General features: G+C 40.7%; 1 protein-coding gene across 3 annotated transcripts in view; it reads left to right on the top strand.

The window, feature by feature from the left end:
• Window positions 1-27,406, top strand: part of si:dkey-183c6.8 (protein O-GlcNAcase) — a 71,457-nt gene extending 44,051 nt beyond the window's left edge. For all 3 annotated transcript variants that reach the window (XM_039751961.1, XM_039751960.1, XM_039751959.1), the window contains 8 exons: window positions 1,188-1,362; window positions 2,124-2,180; window positions 10,418-10,503; window positions 12,333-12,437; window positions 13,830-13,921; window positions 18,208-18,382; window positions 20,610-20,742; window positions 26,688-27,406. In XM_039751961.1, coding sequence (XP_039607895.1) covers window positions 1,188-1,362; window positions 2,124-2,180; window positions 10,418-10,503; window positions 12,333-12,437; window positions 13,830-13,921; window positions 18,208-18,382; window positions 20,610-20,742; window positions 26,688-26,824 — 960 coding nt within the window. In that variant the 3' untranslated portion in view covers window positions 26,825-27,406. The remainder of the gene's footprint in view (window positions 1-1,187; window positions 1,363-2,123; window positions 2,181-10,417; window positions 10,504-12,332; window positions 12,438-13,829; window positions 13,922-18,207; window positions 18,383-20,609; window positions 20,743-26,687) is intronic.
• The last annotated feature ends 357 nt before the right edge of the window (window positions 27,407-27,763 follow it).

Here is a 27,763-nt window from a genome sequence, read left to right as displayed (position 1 = left end):
TGTAAGAACTTTGACAGAATAAAAACACTTCACCTTCCCTGGATCAATCTCTGCCTCACTGGTTCAATGATGAGCTCTAATGGTTCAATTTCCAGCTTCTCTTGCTCAGTCCACATCTCCCCATTTCAGTTATTGCATCGAATAGTTCTCTTCCAACTATTGCTAAACTGACCCTGTGCAAGTCCCATATTCTCTCTGCTCTCAATTAGTGGCTCAGACCACTTCCTCCACATTCTGATCACTATTGTTGTCATCTTCCCGCCATATAGACTATATTTACCACTAACACGGCCAACATTAGTGTGCCTTTGACTGAAACAACTATGGCATGGACATTCTGTAAGTGCAGGGAAGGCATATCAACAAGTTAACCTGCCAGGACTTTTTAATGGCCATGATTTCCTTCATTGATCAAAAACCAATTAACAGATTCAAAAATACAGATATTCTCAAATTAATCAAAGGAAGGCCATGTGAACCTGTTGCCCTATAAGGCACTTCTTAGGTTGGTAGTGTCTCTTCCTTTATGGTTTATCCACATGACTCCCATGAACCACATAGCAACTCTCCTGTCCCTATCATGACCATATCTCTTCTTCCTGTTGGTAAGCCTTTGTTTGATACTCTGCTACATCCTCATTGGAAGTTAGCTTGGGCTATAGAGGAACTAGGCTAAAGCTTTGCAGAGTTGGCCCTGGTGTTCCTTCATCCTGCTATTTCCATACATGAACACTGTGCTGTTTTCTTCCAGTTTTACCATATTGCACACCAGTTTCCAAAGCAAATGTCCACTGCAGGCCCTCCCGTTACATTCTTCCATCCCTCTCTCTCTCTCCATCTCTGAGTAGATGGTCATGACCCAGTGAGTTCAAATTGCTTCATTGCCACATTCCTTTGGTTTCTTTCCAGGGTGATGTAGTATTTTCCTTACTCAAGTGCTTTTGGAAGTTTCACTGGCATGGCCTCCACCTTACTGACACAATTTAGTTGACATCTTATTGGTTAATTTGTATTTGGTGGCTGTCCCTGTACATTGGTGCACTCTTATTGTATGGACTTCCCCCTTTGTCCATGCTTCTTAAAAGACAGCCTGTTCAGAAATGCATTAAAGTGTCCAGCACCAAGTCTGTCCTAAAAGGCACTTTGTCAAGTTATCACATCTCATCTTCTTTTCCCTCTTTCTCCAGGTAGACGAATGGCGGTCTCGAGCACTTCACTTCAAACAAGAATGTGACAATCTCCTTCACCTGCACAGTCGCATCATCAAGTCGACCAACCAGGCTTTTCTTTATGACATCTACCCCTATGTGTGGGATGTCCGCAACACCACACTGCTGGCTAAGGCCTTTGTGCTGTGGCTAGGTGAGTGAGCCATTCCCACAGCTTTGCTCCAGCTAGGCTGAGATTGGTTGTCCCCAACACACCCAGGTGCCTAGGTAAACTTCCTTCAGATATTCCTGTTATTTTAGACTTTTTTTCAAATTTATGAAACCTTTTCTGGTTAAAAAATTAGCTGAACAAAATCCTCCCTCTTGACATTTAATAAATTATCCCAGCAAGCCTGTTTACCTCCATTAATCTCAGTTACTAACTACTTTAGGCACCTAAGGGTGGACATTTCTGCATAAGTTATTGCAATCATATTATTGTCACATATTTAATGAAGTCAGTCTTTCTTTCCTCTCCTTTGTAAGTATCAGGATTCCACTTTAGTCAGAAGTTAGATCCCTTATTTCCAGATTTTTGTGGAATGGCAAAAGACTTAAACTTGTAGCACTAATTTGAAGTACGTTTAATGGTGAATGGTGTCTGTGCCTGGCATGGGTTCTGTCATAATGTACTTAACAATTTTGCTTAATTTGCTATATTGGAAATACTTAATAAACAATTGATCATACAAGACAGCTTGTGGTTATTGCTAAATATCTCTAGTTTTGCGGTCCATCAGTTCATTTCCCATTAATAGGTAAAGATCAGATGAATATTAATAACAGACACTTCATTTCAGTTTAGATGGTTTACATGTAGGAAGGACCGAGTCAGGAGTAACCTATGGTAACACAGATGTGTGTGAAAGGCCTAACATCCACAATATTAATTCATTTTTTCCCATTTTCTTTCAGATGGCCATGTGCTGAGTGACAACCACCCATTTGGCTCTTGGAGGAACTGCTTTCATTGTACGCACTTGAGTGCCGTGAGGTGGGCTAATTTGGAGGGGAGAGGTTCCTAGCTCAGGAGTTACAAGAGGTGAAGTTGGAAGGACCAATACAGTCCTCCTTCTCCTCACCACAAGGTGGAAGCACTGACTTTAAATGTGTGAGATGCCAGGAGGGCTTTAAATCCACCTGATTAAAATATATGCAGGAGGTTACAAGTCAGTCTACTAACAGACCAGGGGCCTCATGTATAAACGGTGCGTACGCACAGAAATGTTGCGTAAGAACGTTTCCACATTCAAATCGCGATGTATAAAACCTACACTTGGCGTAAAGCCTCATACCTTGTTGTACGCAAGTTCTCTGCTCGGTTTTACAGACTGATGGCACCCAGCGTCAAAGCAGTGCTACTGTTCCTGTGTGGTTACTCCTTATTTTCCTGCTTTATAAATACCCTGAAACTAACCGCATATTGTTTATTAGTGTAATGCATCTGATTGTAATTAACTTGTAACAATATAATGGTCCAGGGAATAGCCATAGTATTCCAAATACCATAACTGCTTTAGCGTTGTTACTCTCACTGCACCTTCTTCTTCTTCTTTCAGCTGCTCCCGTTAGGAGTTGCCACAGTGGATCATCTTTTTCCATATTACTCTCACTGCACCACTCGGAGTATTTATATCACTGTATCTGAGTGTGAATCACAGCAGCAGCTGATCGGAAAGAGAATTATCGGTACACAGCTTCAAGCACACGGCAAAACGTTTCAAAGCCTTTCCTGTACGGACCTCACGGTTCAGAAACAGTTTCATCCCAAGAACTTTAAACGCACTTAATCAAATGCTCCTTGTAGAACTGTTTGTACTTATAAGTACAATGACCCCACTGTAAACTTGCACTATAGGTATAATATTACACAACCTGCGCCACTTTATAAAGCGCGTATTTACATATGATGACGATATCATTTTTAAGATGAAATGCAGCAAAATATGTTTATTATATTATACAGATAAAACTTTAACTTCATTTAAATAATCTATAATCTTCACTGGGACTGGTGTGAAGGATAGTATAATGAAACATGTACTACGAAGATATTTCAATGTTCCTTAAATGTTTTGAAGAATCGGCGCTAAGCTTACAGATGGCTTAACGTCTATTACAGAGCTGATTGTGTGGCAATCGGTTACTTGTAGAAAGCAAAGCAAGGAATGCAGGGGTGGCCACGCCAATATGTATTGAATATAAACAAGAAAGAGAAAATAACGACACAGCTAAAAACGCAGCGTCAAATTTCAACAAAAGTTAAATGCTTGTGTCATGAGCACGAGGCGGCTATGCAGTGTCCGCAACAGACGTGGCCATCCACCGTGCATAAGATACCATATTGACATAATTCTGGGAGGAGTTGGGGTGTTACATAAAGTGCGTGCACGAGCATTACGCACAGATCCCTGCATCTGGATTTTTCTGTGCGTAAGCACATTTCGGCTTTTGTGCTTATGCCATGTTATAGTGCGAATTCTACGCATGGCGTTATACATGAGGCCCCAGGACAGTGAATTTTGGGGAAGAAGAAAGACGGACAAGCTATTATTTTTATAGTGCATCTCATAAAGTGTAGTGTAGGATTGTGGAGTAAAATTTTAGCAGCAGAGTAAAGCCCCAGAGAGAGCTGCAGTCAATGAAAAAAATAGCAAAATACACTTAACACCTTATTAGGAACACCCAATAAATATTGGGTAGGGCCTCCTTTTGCGCTCAAACCAGCATCAGCTCTTTGTGGTATGCATTTCATAAGATGTGAAATGGATAAGAAACATTCCTTTGTGATTCTGGAATGTATTGGCATGATCACATCACACTGTTTCATGCTGCATTTTTCATTCTACCAAAATCTGAAGATTTTCTACTGAATGCAGATCCGGTGACAGTGAAAGCCATTGAAGAACGTTGGAACTCATTATCATTGTATACTCATGACATTCCTCATGAATTACCGTTACTTACTTTCTCCACAGATAAATGAACTCCCCAGGTTAATTACCGGATTGGTCTACTCTCTCACCTTGAGATTAACATACACATGTACACAGATATACACATATACAGTTGTCCTTGAAAGTTTGTGAACCCTTTAGAATTTTCTATATGTCTGCATAAATATGACATAAAACATCATCAGATTTTCACTCAAGTCCTAAAAGTAGATAAAGAGAAACCAGTTAAACAAATGAGACAAAAATATTATACTTGGTCATTTATTTATTGACGAAAATGATCGAATATTACATATTTGTGAGTGGCAAAAGTATGTGAACCTCTAGGATTAGCAGTTAGTTTGAAGGTGAAATTAGAGTCAGGTGTTTTCAATCAATGGGATGACATTCAGGTGTGAGTGGGCACCCTGTGTTATTTAAAGAACAGAGATCTATCAAAGTCTGCTCTTCACAACACGTTTTTGGAAGTGTATCATGGCACAAACAAAGAAGATTTCTGAGGACCTCAGAAAAAGAGATGTTGATGCTCATCCACAGTCAGACAGATTGTGTACAAATGGAGGAAATTCAAGACCATTCTTACCCTCCCCAGGAGTGGTCGACCAACAAAGATCACTCCAAGAGCAAGGCGTGTAATAGTCAGCGAGGTCCAAAGGACCCCAGGGTAATTTCTACGCAACTGAAGGCCTCTCTCACATTGGCTAATGTTCATGTTCATGAGTCCACCATTAGGAAAACACTGAACAACAATGGTGTGCATGGCAGGGTTGCAAGGAGAAAGCCACTGTTCTCCAAAAAAAACATTGCTGCTTGTCTGCAGTTTGCTAAAGATCACGTGGACAAACCAGAAGGCTATTGGAAGAATGTTTTGTGGACGGATGAGACCAAAATAGAGCATTTTGGTTTAAATGAAAAGCGTTATGTTTGGAGGAAGGAAAACACTGCATTCCAGCATAAGAACCTTATCCCATCTGTGAAACATGGTGGTGGTAGTATCATTGTTTGGGCCTGTTTTGCTGCATCTGGGCCAGGACGGCTTGCCTTCATTGATGGAACAATGAATTCTGAATTATATCAGAGAATTCTAAGGGAAAATGTCAGGACATCTGTCCATGCACTGAATCTCAAGAGAAGGTGGGTCATGCAGCAAGACAACGACCCTAAGCACACAAGTCGTTCTACCAAAGAATGGTTAAAGAAGAATAAAGTTAATGTTTTGGAATGGCCAAGTCAAAGTCCTGACCTTAATCCAATCAAAATGTTTTGGAAGGACCTGAAGCGAGCAGTTAATGTGAGGAAACCCACCAACATCCCAGAGTTGAAGCTGTTCTATACGGAGGAATGGGCTAAAATTCCTCCACGCCGGTGTGCAGGAATGATCAAAAGTTACCAGAAACGTTTAGTTGCAGTTATTGCTGCAAAGGGCGGTCACATCAGATACTGAAAGCAAAGGTTCACATACTTTTGCCACTCACAAATATGTAACATTCAATCATTTTCCTTAATAAATAAATCCATCCATCCATCAATTTTCTAACCCGCTGAATCCGAATACAGGGTCACGGGGGTCTCTGGAGCCAATCCCAGCCACCACAGGGCACAAGGCAGGAACCAATCCTGGGCAGGGTGCCAACCCACCACAGTAATAAATAAATGACCACGTATAATATTTTTGTCTCATTTGTTTAACTGGTTTCTCTTTATCTACATTTAGGACTTGAGTGAAAATCTGATGATGTTTTAAGTCATATTTATGCAGAAATATAGAAAATTCTAAAGGGTTCACAAACTTTCAAGCACAACTGTACACTGACCCTAACTACGTGCCATGTGAATAACATATGCACAACCTGTCACTCCCTGGCACTTCAAGAGACTTACTTATCATTGGCACAAACAACGCACAATGTCTTAGATATATCTCAGATCTAAATATTACTTTGGTCTCCAAGAATATATTTAAATATACAAAGGCTCAACATCTTTGGCTATGGGTCATTTATCAACCAATGATGTCTTACTTTATATACTGTTCTCTCTATCGGATTGAGCTTCCCTCCTCAGCTTGATAAACTCTGCAGATCAGAATGTATGGGAAACATTCAACTACTCCGAGTATTCTTAATACAGTATTTACTTTATTACCTCAGTCAATCTAGATATGGAGCGGCTTTTGATCTAGCAATCGATTTTATTCAAGAGATGCTTTCGCTGACGATCATGAAACTGTCACATGTCTCTGGATTAATTGTCCATACAATTGTCCTGTATTTCAGCTCATCTTTTTTTTTTTTTGCTTGATTAAAATAATGATAATATAGGCATCTACTGTTTAAAATGCAAGATCTTGCACCACAGGACAGTTATGTTAGCGAAACCAATTTGGCACAACTTCTGCTTTGTGTCATGGTGCATTATCGTGCTGTTAGTAGCCATTACAACAGGGGTGCCCACACTTTTTCAGCTTGCGAGCTACTTTTAAAATGACCAGGTCAAAATGATCTACCTACATTAAAAATTATATATACAATATATATATATATATATATATATATATATATATATATACACAAACATACTGAGTATACTTTATACATAAAATGTATGTTGTCGTACCTTGCATAACTTAAAAACCTTTATGGCACAGTAACAATTCAATACATTTATAGTTACTACAGCATTTGGATTTAATAATCGTCATGTGGGAAAAGGCTGACTCGCATAAATAAGTAGAGCCGAATAATGCAGTCAAGAAGCTTTTGAATTCAGCCGAGTGAAAAATTACAGCTGTCTGATAAACTGCAATTTTAGTTCCCTCTCTTTTCTCTTTCTCAGATCACTTTTTAGAAGGACGTCAGTTTCGTAGTTTTTATGAACAGTTCGAAAGTGCCTTTCCACATTTTTCTTCTTTGGAATAGAAATGATAGATTGACAGATCAGACAAACGCACTTCGATTGTGACATTGTGAGAAAAAAATCCTCTTCCAATTCCACATCCAGAAAAACTTTTTTTTTAAATCCCTTCTTTAGTTGATATAAATTGGAAGGCTAGCTAGATCACAGCCTGTGTTTTGCAGTAGCTCGCGCATTTGATCATGAGTGCAGGATGACCAGTGTGTTAGAAGAGAAGAGATCTCAGACTGGCCGCCCTGTATGTCAGTCAAGTGGCAAATGCCATAGGGAGGATATATGATAGACTAACGTTTAAAAAAAATTTTTTTTGAATGCAACACGATTGACCTGCACTACCTTTGCGATCTGCTGGTCGATCGCGATCAACGCATTAGGCACCCCTGCATTAGAAGATGGAGTAAATTGTAGCCATGAAGGGATGCACATGGTCAGCACCAATACTCAAACAGGCCATAGCATTCCAGCAGTGATTGGTTGGTATAAATAGGCCAAAAGTGTACCAATTAAACATTCAACACAGCATCACACCACCGCCATCAGCCTGGACTGTTGACACATAGCAGGATGGGTGCATGAATTCACAACAGATTCTTACCCTATTATTTGTGCGTCTCAGTATAAATCGAGAGTCATCCGGCTACTTTTTTATAGTCTTCAGCTGGCTAGTTTTCAGGTTTTTACTTTTTGCACCATTCTGGGTAATCTGTAGCGATTGTAGAGACAGTTCTGCATGAATATCTCAGGAAACCAGCAGTTACAGAAATACTCAGTTCAGCCCGTCTGTCATCAGCATTCATGCCATGGTCAAAAACGTTAACATCATATTATTTCCCCATTCTGGTGGTTGATGTGAAAATCACCTGAAGCTTCTAATCTGTATTTGCATACTTTTATTCATTACACTGCTGCCGGATGATTGGCTGATTAAATAATTGCATGGATAAGCAGGTGTACGTGTTTCTAATAATTTGCCCACTGATTGTATACAGTATATTGTAACAAATGGGGAGCCATCCAGATCCTTTTTTCTGCACCATTTGGGGAGGCGTATTCTTTTTCCACTTCAAAGTAACAGCAAAGTACTCCCTTACTCAGTCTCTCTGTGCCTTACTCATGGCGTTCACTTGTGGGCTGTAGCTTCAGCAGCTACTCAGAGGGTGGTGACGTGTTGCATGGTGATTGACACATGCAGGTAAGAATTTCACTGTGCAGTACTCTGTATATGTGACAGAAATGACTCTATAAATCTATTAAACCTCTACATAGGTCACTTCCAGCCAAAAGTACTACTGCATCGCCAAGCCTTCAGTCATAACTTAGCTCCTCCATTTATGAAGATATACCCATTGCTGCCACCTGGTGGCTGTGAGGTCGAGATGGTTTAGAAATTTTCCTCTCAATTTTACCTTGCAATCCTGGGATTAATTTCCTGCCAGTGCCACATGATATGGATTGCTGAATCCATTGAAGGTTTATAAAATGAATTACAGTGGACCCTTGACTTAGGAACTCAATTTGTTCGCGAGGGCTGGTTGTAACTCGAGTTGGTTGTAAGTCAAGACTATTTTTCCCATAAGAAATAATAGAAATACCCATAATGCGCTCTGAACCTCCCACAGCAACACTTACTTAACCTTTTCATAATAAAAAAGGGTTGTATAATGTGTATAATTTACCAAAACACCAATAATTTTTCTAATGTACTAACCAAAAAGTTATAAAAAGTGCCTAGCCTACCAGAAACAACAATTTCATACTGTACTCACCATTTAATTTGACATCTTTGGGCTGCAGGAAGGGAGGAGGAGGAGGAGAATGAAACAGAAGGTGGTTATTGTTTAGAAGGAGCCTCCTTATGCAAATCTTTTCTTTGTAAAATTGTCGAGATGGTGGATTTCAATATGCTGTACATATTAGCGAGATCAGTCACATGAACACCACTCTCATATTTCCGCACAATTTCCTCCTTCATTTCGATTGTGATCGCTGTTTCTCAAGTTAATAATGACAGTAGTCAAGCACTCAGTTCAAAGCTGGTTGTGTTGTGAACTGCTGTAATAATACACTCCAAAGCAAGCCGGTGCTGTCTCAGCCTGATGACATCATCATGTACTGTGCCAGCCCGCTAGCTAACATCCCTTAACAATCGCTTTCTTTACCTTCATTACCTTCTCTTCCTTCCTTAGCAATTATGCGTCTTGCTTGCTATGGTCTTAGTGAATTATATTTATAGATAAATAACTGCACTGACCGAAATTACGTCCACAAGCACATGTATCTGGGCTCCGACTGACGCTTATGAACGCTCTCGGCTGTTTGTTTACAATTGCACAAGCGGATACACATGACCACGTTCAGGTCGTAACGCAAGATGTTGGTCGTAAATCAAAACAAAAATTTTGGTCGTAAATCAAGTTGTTCGCATGTCAGTCCAGACGTATATCAAGGGTCGACTATAATTGCATCCATTACAATGCGCACATACAGATGGTTTGCTAAATGAAGTCATTGTTCACCCACATCCGCTTTGAGTTTTAAACATTTTTATCAGCCTTTAAAACATTCATCCACTCCTCAAGGTTTCAGGAGGCACAAAATGTGCAGTGCATTGCAGGAAGGACCATTTCATAAGATGCAAGTTAGCAATAATAAACTCTCAGACTTTCATGTTTACTTCACACCCATTTTCTTGAGCAGTATCCCTATTCCAGTGGACTTGGATTGTTTTCATATGCAGTATATGCATGTCTCTCTGATTGCAGCACACAAGACTGCAGTGCAAGTCATCCCTTTCTTTAGCATGTGTTAACATGACTTGAAGTTCAAAGCAGTGGTGGTCACTGGGCACTGTTAAGGGTCCAGCTCTCTATTTAAGTTAGAGTCAGGAAGGTATGCAGGGATAGTATCAGATACAAGGCAGGAACTAAAGCTGGACATGTAACAGAGCAGTCACAGGGCACGCTCACACACACTAGGAGAAATTTAGATTTGTCAGTGGGGCTAAGCTAGACGTCATTACGTTTGAGGGATGCTAAAGATAAATGTCATCAAAGGACTAGCAAGAACACTTAAAGGGCTTGCTATGTAAAACAAGCAAAGCCTTGGTTGAGGCCTTGTTATGTAGCAGTGGGTGACCAAGAGATGTACTGTTGGTAGCCCCTGCTATAGAGAGTGGCATTAGTGCTTTGCAAGGCTTATTAAGACCAAACAACTTGTTACATAGCCCTTATTCTTGGCCCAAAAGTAGGTCCCTGTTTCAGCGATCCTTAATAACAAACCTGTCTGTCTCTGCTTGCCTTTGACTGACATTCACCTTCTCTGCTGTTTTTCTGTGTTCAGGGTGCCGCACTATTGCCTCAGTGGACTTGCTTGGAGTTGAGGTGGAGCCCTGGGTCTTTAAAGGAGGCATTTCAGGAGAATTCCAGGTAGGATGTGGTGACCATTATTCATTTAAGGTTTGTGAGGTGAACAAGCGTGACCAGTCGAGCAGAAGAGTAACTGACCTCACGTGGAGAGTTATGGTTGGTAGCCTCTGGTAGACAGAAGCTTTTTTCTTTTTATTTTGCATTTTTAGTCCACTCTCCTGATGTCAAAAAAATGTGTCCTTTTATGAATCGTTCATTTAAATTATTAACTGTGGCAGTTAGTTGTATACCTTCACTATTCCAAATACTCCTGTCATGATCAGGAATGAATTTTAGGGTCCTATCGATTTTTCCGTATTCGGTGCCAAATCATTTCTAATGGTGTGATCTCCAGGGTTGTGACGTTGAGTTCATTGACGGGATAAAAATACTCCTTTTACAAATAGATCGTTGTGTCTTGCCTGATTTTTGACTATGATTATTGCATCTCATCTCGATTTCGGTCACTTCGTTAATATGTTTAGTTTGTTTTTGTTTTGCCTTTTGCATCTCCTGGTTCGTCATAAAAAAAATAGTTATCTGTTTCCTGCCGAGCCAGCACAACTCCAAAATGGCAGCTCAAAATGGTGGTGCCCGTGAAGAAAATAAAAATCAAATTTTTTTGTTCATTTTGTGCATTTTTTTTTTGTAGTGATAGTTGAAGAAAATTTTAATCCCATGTTTTCATGAAGAATGGAGATCAAAAATTCCTGATACAATGCAATTCAATAGAGACAACAACAGTGTGAACAACAGCAAACAATATCAAAACGTACATGAAAAAAATTGTTTTATGAATTTGTTTTATGTCATTTGATCCACAAGGCAGGAATCAAGTCTTATGCTCACAAAGTCCCAAGCACACATACTTTGGCTAAAATACTATAAACCATGTCTGAAAAATCCTCTAATGTGTGACAGTGTACTGTCTGGCAAGTAAGGCAGTCAAGAAGTTATGAGAAGGACTAGGAGATCGAAAAATGCTGGAATAAAGTTTAGATACAGGCTAGGATCAAGTAACAGGAGGTCAGAATGTGCATCTAAACCAATTCATAAACCAAAATCAAAGTCAAAAATACATCTGTAGAATTGTTGTCAAAAAATTAAGAAGACTCAAAACCACTTATAAAACTCCTACAACATTAAAAATATGGACAATGGAAGATGGCCAAAGCCCATCTTTATACTGCCATACTAATGACATCACACACCTCCCATGGCTCCCATTGTCATGTGTTAGCAATGTCAGGGTGTCCATAAGGAAAACAAAATGGTGCAGCCCCAAGACTCATCATATTTTTAACACACTGAAAATTACCCCAGAGAAGAGCAATTACAAAAATGAATTCCATGTAAAAAGAATCCTCTTAAAAGAAGTAAAATTCCTGGAAATATGTGATTTTGTGTTCAATTTGTGATATATGTGATATGTGAATATGGAAATACTGTATGTGATTATTTGTTCATCTTTTGAATGACCACACAAACCCAATCACCTGGTATCCGTCATCCGCTAGCATTAGTGGCCAGGGTTTAGATTTTTTGATCTTAAACAGACATTTGGTTATTGTTTTGTATTTTTGTTGTTTAAGCAATTTTTGTCTGTGCTTCTTCCATATTTTTTGACAATGATTTTTTTTCCCTGTTTAATCTTCTGGTCTATTTGCAGTTCTCTGCCTTTCACTATAATGCAGCTGTGTCAGTCAGACTCCACAGATAGAAACTCACATGATGTGCCACCAACTCTGGTGTGGGTTTGAGTTTTATTAGGACACGAATATCCTTATTATCTCACTATGAACAGGATGACCACTTTGATCTTTTAATGCCATTCTCTTCTTGTTTTGAAGATGATGCTGCCATTGGGAACCAGTCCTGAACTCTTCACTCACCCACCACCCCTCTTCCCTGCATCCCAGTCATACAATATCCGCCCATTTGCTTCCAAAGACAAGGTATGAACCTCACTGTCTTTCTGTTTTGTGAATTTTGTGATGCCTTGCATAGGTACATTAGGCCAAAGCTAATACTTAATAATCAGTCAGCTTAAATCACGTCCCATACTGTGTATGTTCTGTGTATCGAACTCAGCCACTATCTTGTCTAATGTGACACAGCCGTCCTTGGACCCACAATATTAGAAACGTGACATGTCCATGTTTTTTACCCAGTCTTGTAAGGTGATGTGCTTGACTCTGGAAAGTCATTCAGGTACACTGACCATACTTCATCTTTATCATCTTTAAGATGACATAGCCTCACTTGGCCCTACTCTCTTCAATGGATGTGCTTATAAATTCCACGTGAGGTCTGCGCTGAAGCCATTTCCATATTGGGCCTCTTGGGTCTTTTAAGTGACACTGTTAGGCTCAATGACTTAATCTGGTGGGTTAGGATCAGGAACTCCCAGTACTTTTTGGCTCACACTGACCTCTGGTGTTCTGGTTGAACATTTCACGTTTCCTTCCAGGTTATAATGTCCACTCTGTGTTGGACAGTGCTGTATGCCACCTCCAGCTTTGGTATGGCATGCTGGGGCTGCCCCTGTGCTCCGTCTCCCTCTTTTATCCCTTCCCCTAGGACCCCTTCCCTTCCCTGTGCCACCTATTATTTGCCCTGCTGGTGGACATCTCATCATATGCACTGCTGTGAGCATTATTCTGTTTTTATGATGGAGACCATTTCATTTTCTGTAAATTTAGTAGCCTGGTAAATCACCTAGTAATGATGCTTCTATTAACAGCATTGCTATATATAAAGTAATTATTGATGGACATTAGTGGTCCAGCCCAGTCATGCTAATATTAAATTGTTATACCAATGGCCATGTTCTGCGTTATGAAGGAAACACTGCGCACTGCTCGCACAGCATCATTATTTTTTTTTATTTATACACATTACTAAAGTAATGATTAGAATAACTGGTTTTGACATCAAGCATAAGTTCATTTCAGTTCATTATTATAAAGTGTCCATCACTAACAACAGTCTCAAATTTAAAAGTACAATATGTCTAAGCAAAATTTCAAAGACACGAATAACTATATTTTTAAATGATCCATTCACTTTGGCTAAAATGAAGTAATAATAAGGCTGACCTACAGATAAAAGCTGTTAGCCGATTAAGAGGCCACAGACACGCATGTGAGACTAACTGGCAAATCAGAATGAGTGAGTGGGCACCAGTGCTCAGTGACTTTGTACTGCATGAGTGAAAGAGCAGTGGCTGATAAAAATAAATAATCAAGCAGTTTTCTTTCAGCTCGGTTGTTGGTGGCCAACATTCGAGGGTCCAAGACTTTACCTTTTGTTGACATATGGCCAGTTGATGTCTTGTCTCTTCACAGGCAGAGCTGTACCGCATCTGCAGAGAACTCCACCACAAATCACTGGACCCCTCACATAGTCTAAGGAAGCACCCTGACCTAACAGGGGACAGGTGGGTGACACACACACAGCTCACACCATTTGTTTGGCACACTCGAACGTCCCAGACTCTGTGTACATGAGGAGTACATGAAAGCACACATTTGTTTAACTGTCATGTCATGTTTTAGCACTATCATTAATCAAAGAAGCATTTTCTGCTGGGCCCGTATATAAATATTCTACTAAATCAGAAGTCTCATCTGTTCAATCAGTACCTCTTACCTACTGTGTTACTTTGAGGTGACAATTAACATTCTCCCATTTCATTTGTAAATATCTCTATATATAATCTTCATTTGGATCTTGATCTTTGTTTGTCCACGAATGAATTAGAAGAAGAAGCACTAGATGGCAGTGGAGAGACAGCTAAAACATAGGCATTGCATTAAGAATCTCCTCCAGGCTTATACTACTGAAGACTGTAGTACTCCAGTCACACCTCAAAACACAGACATTCAAACTAAACAAATTGTTGTGCTTTAAATTAACTAAAGAGATCTTGATCTTTGTTTGTCTGCGAATTCCACGCATGCGTAGACCACCTTCCAGTTTAGTACGTTGTTGTTACTCACGGATGTCAACAATGTGCCGGAATAACGAAAGGGGTGGTGGACAGTGTTACACTGGTTAGCTTCTGAGGCCTGGTTAGAGAATGAGATTTCCAAAGATAAAAGGTACGTGCCTACGTAACATATGAATGAAAGAAAGACAGTGGGTAAAATGAATGACAACGTACCAGCACGTTCCGGAAATTATTATTGTTACGTTGTAGCTGGCGAGTGCTGCGCGTCTCACATGTCAATGAAGTGATCCCTATTTATGCTTTAAAGAGCCTGGAAACCTATGTGTCCCCCTTTTATAACCATTGCTCCGTGTATATTGCCTTACTCTTTGGATTGCCACAAAGCAACCTGCGAGATTGGAGAAAGGTTGAGAAGATATCGTGATAGGAAACGATAGCATCATGAAAACGAGACGGACTGTGAACGGACAGAAGCAGAAATGCTCCTACACCACCACATAATTACTATTCGGACAGTGATTCCTAGTAGGCCGTTCCTATCGAAGGGTTTTCTTTTGTAATTTTGTTTCCCTTATAAAAAATCACAATGCTGTGCGACGAAGGCCCCAGTTCACGACTGGCAGCCGCGTTTAAACAGGGAGCCCTTCACAGACAACTTTAACACATGCAGCGTAGTTGGGCGCACATGGCTAGTTGTAACATAATTTTGCTTTTATAAAGCATCACAGTACAAAGGCACTACAAAAAGTGTTCTTGAACGTCATAACATTAGGGTTAAAAATCATAGGGTTTGTGGTACAGATGGGGTTATTTAAAGACTAATGAGAATGGTGATATCTGAAATGCTCTAGAAAAGTATTGCTGACATTCATCTCATCAACCTGATCAGCCCTACATCAAGGTGGTCAAGAAAATAAATAAAACGTATACTGTATATTCCGTCATGTGAAAACACTCCATCGAAATTGTTCACTTTTTCAACACATTTAAAGAAGCAAATACTAGATCTTCATGCAAACAGTAAAGACAGATTAATGTGATATACCTGAATAAAAATCTTAAGGAAACTTTGCCTTTTCAATCATTTATTCAATAAAAATATCGAAAGATATGATGGTCTACTGGGGAAAAAATAAAGCCACCTGTGGCATCAGAAGCTGAAACGTCACTCTTTAATGTGACTTTGGAACAAAGGATCAATGTTAAACTTTCATGAGTATGTGACATGTTCCACTCGTGAGCACAACAAGCAGGACATGTCCTATTCAAATGTTAAAAATGATTTAAATGTAAACCTTGCCACCTTTTGGCAGATCTGAGCACAATCTCATCCATCTTACTTCCAGCTAAAAGCTTGTTTTTAGACATCAACAGGTTACCACCAGGAGAGTGTGCCACAGAAGTGGAAAGCTGAAATGGTCTTGAATGACAGCTTACAAAGGACACCCTGGGAAGTTATGTGCGAGTCACACGGATGAGGGACTCAGCTACTGCATCACAGACTTTAACTTCAACACTATTGTACCATCACATTTCCAAACCTGAATGAGAAGAATTAACCATTCAAATACAATGGTAAAGGATGCTCAATGAGTACAGAAGCCAAAACTAAGTGAAGGAATGGAAGCTTATAAAGCTAAGATAGAAAACAAACTCATTCAGAATAACATGAAGGGTGTCTGGAAATGAATGGGTTTAATTACAGGAATCAAGCAATCCAGGACTCAGGTGCTAGAAGGGAATATGAATAAAGTTAACACCCTTAACCGATTTTATAATAGACTAGGCTCACCCGCCTTTTAAGGCGACAGACTTTTAAGTTGACCACTTCTTAAGGCAATTCAATATGTAGATCAATTTAATATTTTATACAAACTCATTAATTTGGTTATATTGCATTTGAGCGGTATTACTTTAATACTCGTAGTTTCTGTTATTTTTGTGATGAAATGTAAACTTTTTTTCTATATTGAGGTCGCCCTTTTGAACCCCCCTGATATTTACTACGCGGTGAGGCATTTCTACTCCATCAACATTAATTATTTCCAGAGACATAATTTTGTCTATTTTTCCAGCGCATCGCGCACAAAAGCAAGGGAACGATGGGAGCACCAGAACTCTGCTCACATCTTGTCGCTTCGTATCGCAAGCTGCAAGTAGTAAGTCTGTGATAAGCGGAATACCGCTACACTTTCCACTCACGGGACGGAAGGACAATCCCGACCGCTTTTATATAGTAAGAAAGAAGAAGAAGATATCGCACAGTCTGGAGTAGAAAATCATCTTTTACCTGGAAAAACGAAACTACAAATCCCATCGTGCATTGCAAAATGGACGGGGCGTGTGTGAAACTCCGCGCCTGCGTAGCACTCACGGGACGGAAGGACAATCCCAACCGCTTTTATATAGAAGGATTTTCTCTCCAACTTCCCTCCAACTACCACCTTTCTCCAATGACCAGTCTCCCCACACCATCCATACAACATCAACAACTCCAACCACTTTAATTGAAATGACATGGGATGAGTCCACCTCTGACCATAAACATGGCCTGTCCATAATTGTTAACCAAGTGAGGAGAAAACTGAGGAAGCTACATACAGATAAAGCTGCGGGATCAGATGGGATTAGTCCTTGGCTTCTAAAGGCCTGTGCTGACCAACTTTGGGATGTCCTCTGTCATCTGTTCAGTCTGTCCCTAAGGCTTCAGAAAGGGCAGCTACTGTGGAAAATGTCCTGCATTGTTCCACTTCCAAAGAATGCTGGCGAATCTTCACCTAACGGCTACAGATCAGTGGGCTTCATGTCTCTCATCATGACAACCATAATGAGGCTGGTCCTGGACTATATGTATCCTTATTTGAAAGACCACCTGGAACCACTGAGTGTAATGCAGTTATTTCTCTTCTGTTCAAGGCTTTTTTCCATCAGAATAAGGTTGGCAGTACTGTAAGTATTATGTTTAAGAATATCTCCGGTACCATGAGTACCATCCAGCCATCCCTCTTAAGAGTTAACTCAGTGATTTTCAGGTGGATGAGCTTATGGTGTCCTGGATAATGGACTATCTGTCAGGCAGACTGCAGTTTGTGAGACTCGAGGACTAGGTCACTAATGTGGATATAAGCAACACTGGAGCACCACCAGGAACAGTTCTGTTTTGTTTCCTCTTCACCCTTTACACCTCAGACTATAAATATAGCACCAGGACATGGACTTTTCAGATGATTCTGCACGTATTGATAAGGGTGATGAGACAGAGTATAGGAGTCAGGTGGAGAACTTCATCTCTTGGTGCAACTTAACATCAGTAATCTCTCTATCTACACAGACAGGCCTCTTTTGACCCAGTTGCACTCAGCCGTTTAGTGCTCTGTTCAAAGATGAGTTTGCATTCTGACTTGCCCATGTTGACCCCACTGTTATACTTGGCTGTTTGTTGCTCACCTGTTACTCTGCCCCTTTTGTCAACAAGCTGTAAATGAACTCCATGACCACATAGATGATTTTTGGGTGGTGGCCCCCTTCATACTATTATTCCAGCTACATTAGCCTATAATGAATGCCCTCTTCCCTTATTATTTGCACTCACACAGAGTACAGTGACACCCATCTGCACGCACATATGATACCATCAGAGATGTCAGAAAGGAAGATGGACTTGATGGGTGTCCACTCACACAGGGTGTATATTAACAGACCAACCACATGTCCAATGGCAGCCCTTTTATTCCATTTCCCCTAATCTGTGGTATTCTGCTCTTTTCTCACAGTACGGCGGGCCCTCTTTTACACTTGAGCCCAGAATACAGCTTTATCTTGGAGGATGACCGAGGTCTATGTGGTTATGCCTTGGGAGTAATGGACGTCAAGTCTTTTGTCAAGAACTGTGAAACCACGTGGTTCCCTGCTATGAGAGAAAAATATCCACAAGGAAGCTACACCGAGGTGAGTGCCCATTTTGAAAGAAACAGGCTTGTGGCCACCAAAGGACAAGGCAGATATTTCCTGAAGCACAAACATTAGCGCAAGACCAGGCATACAAACAAATGTAACATTTAAAATGTTTGAAGAAACCCCACCTCATGAAGGAATGTGAATCAATTTTTAAACGTATCAGTCAGGAGTTTTCCCTGTACATTTGTAGGTTTTCCTCTGATATCCTCAGGAAGTGTGGGTTGTGCTGACTGATCAGTACATTCCATTCAGTTCATTTCAATTCTGATTATTTTTGTATAGTGCTTTTTACTGAGTGCAGGCGCAGAGCACTGTGACCAATTTTACAAATTGCTAAATACAGAATTAGTACAAGTGATGTTTGTTTAAACACACAGAAACCATAGTAGTTTGAAACTGATTAACATAAGTGGAGGCCAGCATTATCTGCCCAGTAATTAATTGTTGGTCTATAGCCAGTTGAAAACATAGTAGAAGAAAACAAGAACTCCGGTCAGCAGCATTCTTAGAGAAAATAAACCTCTGTAGGGTCCATGGTCAGTTAGAATAGACAAAGTCAGACATAGTCACAGTGCTGGAGATCTCGGCCAACTAGTCGCCCACCCACTACTGGGCATTCTTCAATAGGGCAAATGGTGGGCCCTTCAATCTGATGATAGAACCTTTCCATCAGTTGATTCCAAGGTTCCCAGTATCTCAGATGAGTTTTCCATGGGTAGAAGAGCAACTTGGCAGTAGAGCACCAGGACACAGAGAAGTGAAACAGACATTACAGACACCCTGTCCTAGAATTAGGTTAAATGGGTTCAGTCAATAAATAGATGGAGTTAATGTGGCCAGCCCAAAGCCCTCTGACTGATCCGACCTCCTCCATTCATGGCTCCCCAAGAACTAAATTACCATGGTGGTAGAAAGAGGCGCTCTTTATAGGAGGCACCAGTTCACTGGAATCCCACAGAATGAGTGGAGGCACCCCTCCACTATATCTACTTTAGGTTTAAAAGATCATTTATTGTAAATCCTCATAAGAAATTTTGATGTCTTAAGGGGATTTAACTAAGCTGGTAAAATTTAAAATCTCACTTATAGTCCAAGAAAGCAAATTGACTCGTGGCTGAATATCAAAGAAGTTGATAATATGAGCAGCAATGGCAGTCTTTTTCATGTGGCTCTGTGTGAGCTGTAGACCTGATATATTTTAGAGATAAATCAATGGCAGATGCCAGGAAGGCACTCTGGCTAGGACTGCTGTTGCACAGCTTCAGTTTAGAATCCTTGGCCTGGTAACCATCTCTTTGTGGTCTCTCTATGTCTCTGCATATCTCCACTTATCAAAGAGTGCGAGTGAGTGTGTTGTGCATCCTATCCAGAGTAGGTTCCTGCCCTGCACCAAAGCCGCTAACACCACCTTGATTAGGCACTTTGAGCACAAGAAAGGTGTTATATACATAAAATGTATTGCTGCTGTTATTTATTATTGATTGATCACTCAGAGCCAGCTTTTTTGTAAGAGTTTGTGCATCAATGGGTCCTGTTTAACGTTTGACTCCTTCCTTGAACTACTTGAATACGAGAGCATGTGTGAGTGTTCCCTGCTTCCCATCCTGTGTTGGCTCCCTCCTTCCAGGACAGGCACAGCATATCCTAATTGGTGACTTCTTATGGCTGTATGTCAGTGTGTCTGTCATATTCTATCCCAGACTGGTTCTTGCTTTGTATACAAATCTCCTGGAATAGGCTGCTGTTGGGATAAGAAGATTTGTAAAATAAACGAATGGATGGTCCACCTCTCCATTACCTGTATCCACATTCTACAGTCTGAAAAACCACAATGGATGAAACAATGCAGGGCATGATTTAGAGCAATCGGTCAACCTTGTTTGAGTCTATCCCAATAGCCTCAATCTGTGCATGGGATGTTGAGTACACTCACTCATGCACATGCAGCCACACTCACTGATGGGAAGTGGCAGATAAATAGGACCACTTGTTTTTAAAGAAACTGAGACAGATAGAGAGAATGTGTAAATTCCACATGAAGGCTGACTGTGTGCAGTATTCTAACTTCTAGCCATTAGGCGGCGGCCTTCACCACTGTATCACTGGATCTTTGTCTAGGCCCTTCAGGTTTTCACTTGTGTCTTCCTTTCTCCAATTGTTAGGCCATTTCATGCTGTATCTCCCTCTCATGAAGCTTTTTAACCTTTTTCGGCTGCAGAAGGCCACCTACCCAGACTCCCTGCTCTACCACTTTCCATCCCTGGTCCATGTGGAGGTCCTGCCAGATGTCTTGGATTCCAGTGTGGCACGCTGCCTTGCCACCTGTCTCCTGCTGGCTCTCAAAGTGAATGGTGAGTGCTGACCTGCCATACTGTACCTGTTTGTCATGTGTCAGTCAGGTCCTCAGACTGTGACTGTGAGTTCCACTTTGTTTTCTCTTCACGTTCCTCCTGCATGATAAGATAATGACTTTTCTGTATGGTTGCTATCTTAACTGTGAGGGTGTTTGACTGGTAACTAGACTGACAAGCTGTGGCTTTCTATACAACAAAGAGACTTCCTGAAATGGTTGCTATGGTGACAGAAAGTTGTAGAATATCCTGAAGATGGAGAGACCACCCATTGTCCTTAGCTCTGGTGAATGCATCCATATGCATCAGTTAATTACTTTTGCCCTAAGGCATCACCAGCTAATGTCCCCGACAAAATAGATGAGACTATAGTGGACATGAATGTTAGGCAGGCTGCAGTGCAAACTTGAGAACCATCAGTTTTGGCTGTCGGGGGCGTTAAACATTTCAGTTTGAAAAATAAACTGTATTGATTAATTAATTGTTATGCTATTTGTTCACAAACTTAGTCTAACCATTTAAACTATTGTTTCAAGAACGACCACATCCTCATGCTGCATCCATTATATTTTTATATACAGTGCATCCGGAAAGTATTCACAGCGCATAACTTTTTCCACATTTTGTTATGTTACAGCCTTATTCCAAAACGGATTAAATTAATTTTTTTCCTCAGAATTCTACACACAATAGCCCAAAATGACGTGAAAAAAGTTTACTTGAGATTTTTGTAAATTTATTAAAAATAAAAAAATTGAGAAAGCACATGTACATAAGTATTCACAGCCTTTGCCATGAAGCTCAAAATTGACCTCAGGTGCATCCTGTTTCCCCTGATCATCCTTGAGATGTTTCTGCAGCCTAATTGGAGTTCACCTGTGGTAAATTCAGTTGATTGGACATGATTTGGAAAGGCACACACCTGTCTATATAAGGTCCCACAGTTGACAGTTCATGTCAGAGCACAAACCAAGCATGAAGTCAAAGGAATTGTCTGTAGACATCCGAGACAGGATTGTCTCAAGGCACAAATCTGGGGAAGGTTACAGAAAAATTTCTGCTGCTTTGAAGGTCCCAATGAGCACAGTGGCCTCCATCATCCGTAAGTGGAAGAAGTTCGAAACCACCAGGACTCTTCCTAGAGCTGGCCGGCCATCTAAACTGAGCAGTCGGAGAAGAAAGACCTTAGTCAGGGAGGTGACCAAGAATCCGATGGTCACTCTGTCAGAGCTCCAGAGGTTCTCTATGGAGAGAGTAGAACCTTCCAGAAGGACAACCATCTCTGCAGCAATCCACCAACCAGGCCTGTATGGTAGAGTGGCCAGACAGAAGCCACTCCTTAGTAAAAGGCACATGGCAGCCCACCTGGAGTTTGCCAAAAGGCACCTGAAGAACTCTCAGACCATGAGAAACAAAATTCTCTGGTCTGATGAGACAAAGATTAAACTCTTTGGTGTGAATGCCAGGCATCACGTTTGGAGGAAACCAGGCACCACTCATCACCAGGCCAATACCATCCCTACAGTGAAGCATGTTGGTGGCAGCATCATGCTGTAGGGATATTTTTCAGTGGCAGGACCTGGGAGACTAGTCAGGATAAAGGGAAAGATGACTGCAGCAATGTACAGAGACATCCTGGATGAAAACCTGCTCCAGAGCGCTCTTGACCTCAGACTGGGGCGGCAGTTCATCTTTCAGCAGGACAACAACCCTAAGCACACAGCCAAGATATCAAAGAGTGGCTTCAGGACAACTCTGTGAATGTCCTTGAGTGGCCCAGCCAGAGCCCAGACTTGAATCCAATTGAACTTCTCTGGAGAGATCTTAAAATGGCTGTGCACCGACGCTTCCCATCCAACCTGATGGAGCTTGAGAGGTGTTGCAAAGAGGAATGGGCGAAACTGGCCAAGGATAGGTGTGCCAAGCTTGTGGCATCATATTCAAAAAGACTTGAGGCTGTAATTGCTGCCAAAGGTGCATCAACAAAGTATTGAGCAAAGGCTGTGAATACTTATGTACATGTGATTTCTCAGTTTGTTTATTTTTAATAAATTTGCAAAAACCTCAAGTAAACTTTTTCACATTGTCATTATGGGGTGTTGTGTGTAGAATTCTGAGGAAAAAAATGAATTTAATCCATTTTTGAATAAGGCTGTAACATAACAAAATGTGGAAAAAGTGATGCGCTGTGAATACTTTCCGGATGCACTGTAAATTTAAATCCAGTACTTTCAGAAAGTATTCAGATTCCTTCACTTTTAACATATATTGTGATGTTGCAGCCTTAATTTAAAATCATTTACATTCATTTTCATTCGACTTTTAGAAAAGTTTCAATAAACATAAAATACTGACATTTCACATTAGACCCTTTGCTATGACTCTGGTGCATCCCATTTTATTGATCATAGTTGAGATGTTCCTACACCTGATTTGGAGCCCACCTATGGCCATTTCATGATTAGCCAAGGCACACAGCTGTCTGTAGAAGGTGTTACCATTAACAATGAGTACCAGAGCACAAACCAAACTGTAAGGTTGAAGGAATTACCTGCACAGCTGAGAGACAGGATTGTGTGATGGAACAAATCTGGGTAGAGTATAAAGAGTTTCTGCCCAACTGAAGTTTTCTAAGAGCACACTGAACACAATTCTTAAATGGGAGAAATTTTCTCTTTCTAGACCTGGCCACAAAATCAGGCTGAGAATGGCCATGGTAAGAGGAGACCAAAAACCCAATGGCCACTCTGACCAGAAGAAAGGTCATCGCTGCAACACTCCACTGATATGGGCTTTATGAAAGAGTGGCCAGACAGAAGTCTCTGCTCAGTAAAAGATACATGGAAGCCCACTTGAAGTTTGCAAAAAAGCACCTAAAGGACTCTCAGACTATGAAAAGCAACATGGCCTGATGAAACCAAGATACAGTGACACATTTGAAGGAAACCAGGCACTGCTCATCACCTGTGCAATAGCATTCCAATGGCGAAGCATGGTGATGATGGCATCATGCCATGGGGTTTGTTTTCAGTAGCAGGGACTGGGAAACTAGTCGGGGTCGAGGCAAAGATGAACAGAGTAAAGTATAGAGAAGTCCTTAATGAAAACCTGCTCCAGAGCACTCTGAGCCTCAGACACTGATCCTAAGCACAAAGCAAAAAAGCAAAGGAGTGGCTTAGGAACAACTCTGGAAATGTCCTTGAGATGTTCATCCAAATCCCAGGCATCTCTGGCGACAACTGAAAATCAGAAAATCCCCAAATCCAAGTAATGTGAAGCTTGATGTGCCAACCAAAGAGGAGTCCAGGCTGCCAAAAGAAGCTTCCTGTAAGTGCCAAGTGAAGGGTCTGAACACATGTTTCATATTCATATTTATTTTTAACATGTGTACAAAATTCTGTTTTTGCTTTGTCATTCTGGGATATTGAGTGTTGCTTGATGTAAAGAAAGAATAATTTAAATGAGTTTAGCACAAGGCTGCCACAACACAAATTTTTTTTTTTTTTTTTATTTATTTATTAATTTTATTACAATCAATGCATAGCAATCAAGTTTTTACAAAAAAAAAAAAGAATTATGCTAAGAACAGATCGATCCCCACCCTTGAGAGAGAGAGCAAGCCAAACGGTGTAAAATTTAAGACTTAAAAATACCTAAATCAACAAATTCTCTGTGCTTTATAAAATCATTTCAAAATATTACTGATTAGATCCTGCCATGTTTTGAATTTTAAAAAAGTGAAAGGGTCTGAATACTTTCTGATGCTACTGTATACTGCAGCACGGCCATATCGAAGGCATTTTCACAAACCATCAAGTCTTTTACAATATTTTCACAATCTTTCTGAAGATGTCAATGCGTAACTTGACATAAGTATTCAGACCCTTTGCTATGACACTTGAAATTTGTCTCAGGTGCATACCATTTTATTGATCATTATTGAGATGTTCCTAAATTTTGTTTAGAGTCCATTCAACTGATATGATTAAGAAAGGTTTCAGTGCTTGTATTGTGTTTTATTAAAGATACTTGCTCTGGGGTGAAGTCCTGCCTCTTGCCTAGTGCTACAAGGTTACGCTCCAGCCCCTGCTGCTTTCTTGAGAATTTTATGTTATTGTAAAAGCTAAGTATTCCAATATGACTCGAGTCCTGCCACGTGCAAAAGTTCGCTGATGACACTGCTATTGTGGGCTGCATCAGGAGTGGGCAGGAGGAGAAGTACAGAAAGTTAATCAAAGACTTTGTTAAATGGTGCGACTCAAACCACTTACACCTTAACACCAACAAGACCAAGGAGCTGGTGGTGGATTTTAGGAGGCCTAGGCCCCTCATGGACCCTGTGATCATCAGAGGAGACTGTGTGCAGAGGGTGCAGACCTTTAAATATCTGGGAGTGCAGCTGGATGACAAATTGGACTGGACTGCCAATACTGATGCTCTGTGTAAGAAAGGTCAGAGCAGACTATACTTTCTGAGAAGGTTGGCATCCTTCAACATCTGCAGTAAGATGCTGCAGATGTTCTACCAGACGGTTGTGGCGAGTGCCCTCTTCTACGCGGTGGTGTGCTGGGGTGGCAGCATAAAGATGAAAGATGCCTCACGCCTGGACAAACTTGTTAAGAAGGCAGGCTCTATTGTAGGAGTAAAGTTGGACAGTTTAACATCTGTGGCAGAGCGACGGGCACTAAACAAACTCCTGTCAATCATAAATAATCCACTGCATCCACTGAACAGTGTCATCTCCAGACAGAGGAGACAGACTTTTGTCACCGTCCTGCCCCACTGACAGACTGAGCAGATCGTTCCTCCCCCACACTATGCGACTCTTCAATTCCACCCGGGGGAGTAAATGCGAACATTAATTTTATTTTAATTCTTTTCATTTTTATTACTATTTAATTTAATATTGTTTCTTTGTATCAGTATACTGCTGATGGATTATGTGAATTTCCCCTTGGGATTAATAAAGTATCTATCTATCTATCTATCTATCTATCTATCTATCTATCTATCTATCTATCTATCTATCTATCTATCTATCTGTCTCTATCTATTGAATGACTTAGTGGTTGGCACTGCTGTCTCCAATCCCCAGAAGACTGGCCACTGTGCATTTGCGCTCTCCCCTTGTTCATGTGGCTGAGTCCCATTGTTCCTTCCATATGTAGTAAGATGTGTATTTTACATTAACCAATGACTTGGTGTGAATACGTTTACCCAGCTATAGACTGGCCACCGGTCTAATGCTTTTGGGAGCTGGAGGCCATCCCAACAACATGAAAGGCAAGTACCAGCCCTAAATTCGTCTAAGCATTTTAACACATGGATGGATGTTTGGATAGATGGATGGATTGTTCATCTCATAGTTTCTTTAATTTCTGAAAGCTGGCATCCTAAGACCAGCTGATCACCCATTTAATTTTGAGTGTATGTTCTTCAACGCATGAACTGATGTAGTCCACGTTGATCAATTCTAGGGCATGGGAACCAGTTTGGAGCACATAAACAAATGAGAATGTGTACTGCCACATTTTGGTGCCAATCAGATAATCCTGAATTTCTATTTTCCCCATTTTCTGATCAGAGATTACAAAGTATTACATTCCCATTTCTTTTGTTTAGCAGACGCTTTTATCCAAAGTGACTTACAACAGAGGTCAACATAACTGAGTAAACATCAGTCTGGGGGACTGTTTAGAAAACCGATCATCAATTTTGAACAGAACACATCTGCTTTGTACCCTTTACTTTCAGTTACTAATTCCACAGGATTCCCGATAGTGGAATTTGAGGTCTTATTCTGTCTTGTTAGTGTTTAGTACACTTATTTTCTTCCAGTTACTGAATATCTGTTGTTATTTATGTCATTATAAGGAGGCAGACAATAAATGGCAGAACACTGAGCTACAGTCTGAACTTGTCCCTTCTCCCTTTTGTCTCTGCAGGCTCCCAAGGAGTGTTTTGCGAGATGCTGCCCACTGACCAGCTACACCTGGAGTTTTTCACCAAGCTTGGCTTCTTGGAGATTTTCCGCAGCGATACAGTTCACCACGAGGACATTGTGTTGGGACGACTCCTCTAGCCTGCTCTGCTCAGCCACCCAGCCTTTTATACAACATGTCAGGGTGGGGATTTTTTTCTTATTGTTTTCGAACCCTTTTTTAAAACCCACAGGATGATCCCTTGAGCACTTCAAACAACTTCTTTGAATTTTTGGAACTGAAATGACTGTTGACAGAAAAACACAGGCACAAGTCAATGTGGATGGTGAAATGAGTTGTGTGTGTGTGTGTGTGTTTGTTTGTGTGCGTGTACACGTGCAGTAACTTCATTCGTCAGAGAGCTACAGTAATGTTGCCAGCGTGTCACATCTCATGGCTGCAGTGTGCCTCAAAGGGACCCCTCAGTCCTTCAACTCAGACTAAAAAAGGTGGTTTTTCAGGTTTGTGAGTGTTTTAGTAAATCGCTTGAAGGACATGCTTGACTTGTTTCAAACTTGTGCCTTCAGGCAGCTGCCATGCTGTTTCAAAAAATTGGCAACACACATGTAAGGCAATGCAGAGAGGTCCAGTCAGCTATGGGTGACAAGCCCATCTTTATGTTTTTATAAGGTGTGTGTGCGTTTGTTTAAAATAATTAATCAATAAAATGAATTTATATATTACTTTTTTTAATGTACAGTAAGTTTTTAAAATAAAATTCCAAATGGCCTTGTGCATCAGCTCACGTGGGGAGTGGGGCATTTCGCACATTCACACACTTAAGCACTTTGGCCCTCCGATCAAAGGCTACATTCATTTAAATTTCGTTATAATTTATACCATGTTTCCCCGAAAATAAGACAGGGTCTTATATTAATTTTTGCTCCAAAAGATGCACTAGGGCTTATTTTCAGGGGATGTCTTATATTTATTAATGTATAAAAATATACATTTATCCAAATACAGTCATGTCTCCACATTCAAACCCTGAATTTCTTGCTACTCCAGCCGCTTTTAGGATCCTCCAGGGTCGTTGTGCG

This window comes from Polypterus senegalus, chromosome 4 (genome assembly GCF_016835505.1).
Source record: "Polypterus senegalus isolate Bchr_013 chromosome 4, ASM1683550v1, whole genome shotgun sequence".
In the NCBI taxonomy this organism is placed as follows: domain Eukaryota; kingdom Metazoa; phylum Chordata; class Cladistia; order Polypteriformes; family Polypteridae; genus Polypterus; species Polypterus senegalus.
Note: the sequence above shows the minus strand (reverse complement) of the source record. Positions and strands in the feature narration are given on the sequence as shown.